At 43.1% G+C, this 5,086-nt stretch overlaps 1 protein-coding gene across 1 annotated transcript; it reads right to left on the reverse strand.

The window, feature by feature from the left end:
• Nucleotides 1–396: 396 nt before the first annotated feature.
• Nucleotides 397–4,801, reverse strand: LOC125518295 (polycomb group protein FIE1-like). The gene is made up of 13 exons (XM_048683182.2): nt 4,598–4,801; nt 4,448–4,513; nt 4,237–4,359; nt 3,691–3,771; nt 3,521–3,613; nt 3,018–3,093; nt 2,853–2,932; nt 2,684–2,755; nt 2,407–2,466; nt 1,111–1,210; nt 811–874; nt 639–698; nt 397–472 (listed from the first exon to the last, which is right to left on the reverse strand). Exons 1-13 carry the CDS (start codon nt 4,784–4,786, stop codon nt 397–399), a joined length of 1,140 nt encoding a protein of 379 aa, XP_048539139.2. The 5' UTR covers nt 4,787–4,801.
• Between the last annotated feature and the right edge of the window lie 285 nt (nt 4,802–5,086).

The following is a 5,086-nucleotide window of genomic DNA, read 5'->3' on the forward strand; positions in this document are numbered from 1 at the left end:
AAGCCGACCGGAGAAATTTAGGCCATACCAGCATCAGGATTACGATGAAGTTCTTCTTCACCCAACAAAGTGTTTTGTTTGGGTATGTGTTACGCCAGCAACAGCAGGTTAGGCAACTCAATGAGAATGCACAACAAACTAGTAGCAACGAGGATTTAAGTTTAGTTCCCACATTCGGCACATGGTAGAGCAAACGTAATGAACTGAAACATCCGGCAAATCATCGAATTAACAACATCCTAACTTACAACATTATAAGCTCATAAACCCCAGCTTTTCGACTAAGTAAGGCTGATGGGTACCATTGACTAAGTAAGCACACAACAACCCCCCAATTCAAGCTCAAACTGGCTGGCATTGCCATGGGGCCGCACGGCACGGTGGTTTTCGGTTGCTTCAATTTTTCGCAGCTTCATGTTCCACTTCGTCCCAGCGGTATATGCTGCCATCCTTGCTGCAGGCAACGATCGTGCTGAAGAATGGAAGAAAAGAAGAAGAGTGACACACAATTCTCATGCGCCAACACCAAAACCAGACTTGAAAGAAGAAAAACTATGATGGATGCACATAGCACGCATGAGAGGCTATATCCATAAAAGTACAGGATCAGAGGTGGCGAACGGAACATGGTGATGTACCTTCCATCAAACGACACTGCTGTCTGCCTTATTGTAATTTTGCATTGCGGACTACTCAGCCTGGAAATTATCAGTGTGTACATGCAGGAACATACAAGTTAATAGCTAGCACCACCACAACATGCAGGGGAGGAGAAACTGGGAATAGCTGAACTTGCTTGGTTAAACTTACATGGTAATTAGCTCAGGAGGGCACGTCTGCACATCCCACACATAGATTTTGCCTTCACGGTTGCCTGTTTACGAGCAAACGATTAACCACAAGAGTTATACATTTTGAATTTCATCTAACCCTGATCAGGTGCATGTAGATGAGTTCGTTTACGAGCAAACGATTAGCCACAGGCATGTTTTCTACAAATATCAGTTTTTCACGTGTATAAGTACGGCCATCCTCAGAAACTTGTTGACAATCACATAAGTACAATACATAAATATGTCCGCAGATAATAATTTCAATATAAAGTGTTACCTATTTCTAATTGATTGAAGTGAAAATCACATGAAAATTTGATAAACCAAATGTCACAATCGGGCACAGGGTACTTCTGAAGAACATCAATGCTATCTCCCTAATAATAAACATTGATTGAGTCTCCGGGTTCACCGTCACGGTAGTTTTCCATTAAAGCCCTTGTGTTTTTCGGTTCTGAAACCCGCAGTCCAGCAAATAAGAAAAAAATTGTTTTGCACTGCTGCTTCGTGGCGAGTCCGCGGCCCGCCGAGACCCAGGTCAGGCCCTGGGAAACCCATCCAGGCCCAAGCCAATCCGAGCCGCGCCTGTACGCAACCGCTTCCCCGAGCTCCCTCCTACGCCCGACCGCACCAGCCACACCTCCTCCACCTCGCCTCACCACCGGCGAGGGATTGAAACAATAAGGAAGAAAAGAGAGGGATTTCGGGTGTGACAAAGAAAAATAAGAAACAAAAGAATAAATAAGGAATAAAATGAGGAAGGATATAAAATGAAAGAATGAAACCCGTAAAAATAGAAGGAAACAATAAATAAAAAGAAAGGGGAATTAAGTTGAGAGAAGGAAAGCTTCCATGCGCAAGACGAGGGACAGACTCGAGAACAAGACATCTGGACACATAAAAATTAGAGAAGAGGAAGAATATATAAAAACATGTTCTTCATGGACGCATTTTGAGTTGTTTAGAAAAACATTCGTACAAGTTTTTTTATGGAACATGCATACAAGTTGAGCTTACGTGAGCACTTAAAAAATTAGATGCCTTTGCACTAGAAAAAGAAACTTAGATCGTGGTCAATCAAGATTTTGTGTTGTTCAAAAAAATTAATGGGCTGCACTAACACACGATTTACACAACATCACCCAGGGAGGACATGACAATAGCAAGCAATCGGATCATCATCACATGCGCAGCCGGTCTCACACATTAAGTGGCGTGGGAGATCTTTGGACAACACTTCTAATATTTATTTTGTTACTCGTGCGGTAGTGTGGAGGATTTCAAGGAGCTTGTTTATGTCGTCATGTCTGGTGATAGGTCATGGGGAAAGGGGTAGGAGGAGGAAGTATTGAGCCATTGCGTTAGTGAAGTGACATTTTTTGTCTCCCGTTGCAATGCACGGGCATTTGTGTGCTAGTCCTGCATATGGAATGAAGAATCACTTCAGATGAAGGCACATAGTATGGCCGGCATCATTTTTATAAACAAAGGAGCACAACCAGAACTAGTTTGGATCAGTACAAAAGTATAATTTGTTAAGCCCTATAGTTCTTTAAAAGTAAAACTGCATCACCTCGCCGTGACCCTGCTCTTTTGTTTTTGGCTCCCACAGAACAATTTCATTTTCGACACTCTGCAAGTTCAAGGCGAAGCAGATCAGATGTTCTCATCCTTCAGGAAATAATTAAACCAGCATTGAGAAACAGGTGGCAGCACTAATCTTTGATATAAAAAGAGACTGTAAAGTATGATATTACAGGTTTCAGGTATAGTCTGAAATTTTGCACCAGTAAGCATTCTAGCACTGTGTTCACACTAATTCGTCTCTCCTACAAAAATGAGCAATTTACCTTCGACAGGATGAAGTCACCAAGCCACCTAGTACAGTCAACATAGTTAGAATGCACCACGCAAGTCATAAGCTGAAAGGGGATAGATCAGCACGATGCTGAGAGGGTTAAGAACAATACTAAAAGTTTGCATAATAACAGGTTCAAAGATAAGAGATACTTAACATACCGGAAATTGGACAACTTTTGTTGGAAATTTTGATGGAAGGTCAGTCCATGTAAAGGATTTCTTCACGTATGGCGAAAATTCTATGACAACATTAACAAACCATGTCAGTTATCAGCAGTAATAAAATGTAAATAGGAAGCAAGATTGATGAAATGGTTCGCTAACCTTTCATTGACCATATTTTAACTGTATTATCCATGCCACAACTGGCAATTCGGTGCACATCAGAAGGGTGGAAGTCCTGATATGACGGAAGTATGAATGAAAGGACAGTTAGTGCCGAGATAACATGTTTTATTTTTCAGTGATACTAACTAAAATTTGATCCCCTCAATAATGCCAGTAGCTGGAAGACATGTTTTAACTATATTTAGAGTGTGTTCGGATTTAGTCCAAGCTATCCTTGACAAATATTTGGCTAGCTATAATTTGGGTGAAGATTTTGCTAGCCCATAATTTGTCCAACATTGGTAAGAAAACTGAACTAGGGTGGCCAAACGAGCATTGGCATGCCAGAAAATTGGCCATGATCCTAACAATGACCAAGTTTTTGATTATGAACAAAATATTGGTAGGGTAGCTTTTGGACACAATCCAAACATATCTTCGGGCAGTGAAGTGAGTGGTAATATAAAACAATGTCACTATAGGAGGTAGGTGTAACTTACAACACTCAATACATCATGACGGTGACCTCCTCCTCCAGCAAAAATCAAGATGCAGATCCCTGTATGGACATTCCATAGCCTAACAGACTCGTCCTATAAGGCCATATAAACTGCGTCAGAAAGGTAAAAGGCATAGGTATATCCAGCATCACACCAGGTTATCTGCCAACCTTGCTTGCAGAAATGAAGAGCGAAGGATTCAATGGTTGAGTTCTGATCTCATTTATTGAACCACCATGGCCAATAAAACTCTGCATGATTTATAAGACGAAATAAGAAACGTACTCCACGTTCGTAATCATTAGTTTAGGATATTGAATCATCATATATATGCCCAATTTCATTACTACCTCAGAAGAATAGATCTGCTAGGTTGTATCCATCCGTCCTAAAATAAGTGTCTCAACTTTGTAAAGTTGAGACACTTATTTTGGGATGGAGGGAGTACATGTTTTCACCATGCTAGACATACTAAAGTATTTGACATCTACAATCTCTTTCGGAGAAAAATAAGCTACTGCATAGCAGAAACACAACTTTTCCTAAAATTCCAAATCATCATCTCGAATGACAATACAGGGAAACCAACAATTATCAAATAAGTAACTGTTTTCAGAAAGGACATCAAATAAGCAGCTGAATAGTAGATTGATGCAAGTGAAACTTCATCCATCTTGGCCACAATAACGAAGTAGAAAACTCTGGCACTATTATACCTTAAACAACTTCCCGGTGGCACAGTTGATGACCCGAATGACCATATTGGTTCCTGCTGCCACTAGCAGTGGTGTGCTGCGAAGGTCAGAAACCCAGCTCAGAGTGTAGAATGACTGAGCATCCTGAGATAAGATGCAGACCTCATCAGCCTCAGAGAAAGTACAACTAATATAATAAACTGAAGATTCTAGAGATTGTAATGGAGCTTACGTCCGCATCAATGTATGCTTGCAGAACAGCCAAGTTACCGTCGGGGAGGCCACGGTACGTCGTCACCTGCAAGATCAACACGATTAAGAACATTCCCAAATCTAAAGACAGAGCAAAGATCGAGCGAGCGGGCAACCACAAAAGGCTTACACGATTGCCGCCGGCGGTGGCGAAGACGTCGTAGTAGCGGGCGTCGATGAAGTTGAAGCTGATGGCGTAGAGCGGATGCATGCCCTCAGTGTGCTTGCTGCAGAGCTTGAACTCCCGGCTCCCGCTGGGCACCAGCGACCCCACCGCCGCATCGCACCCTAAACCCTGCACCGGGCGCAGGCTCGCCATGGGCGCCGGGAGAGGCTGGGGCTCTGGCGCCTCCTCCTCCTCCACCGCCGCCTTCCCCTTCCCCTTCCCCCTACCCTTCCTCTCGGCCAGCGCTTTCGTGGCAGCGGCGGCGGTGGCTTGGGCGGGTGGGATGGGGCGGCGCTGTGACCTCCGGCGCGTGTCGACCTCAGGCGTTGTCGTCGCGCTTCAGAGTTGAGAGATTTGGGGTTTAAGCACCGCGCAGAAATCAGATTTACATTTTCTTCTTGTGAAAATCAAATTAGGAAAGAATCAAGTGGATATTACAAAACTTTGCTGTAT

The sequence above is a fragment of the Triticum urartu genome, chromosome 7A (assembly GCF_056163025.1).
Source record: "Triticum urartu cultivar PI428250 chromosome 7A, HENAU_Tu73, whole genome shotgun sequence".
Lineage (NCBI taxonomy): Eukaryota > Viridiplantae > Streptophyta > Magnoliopsida > Poales > Poaceae > Triticum > Triticum urartu.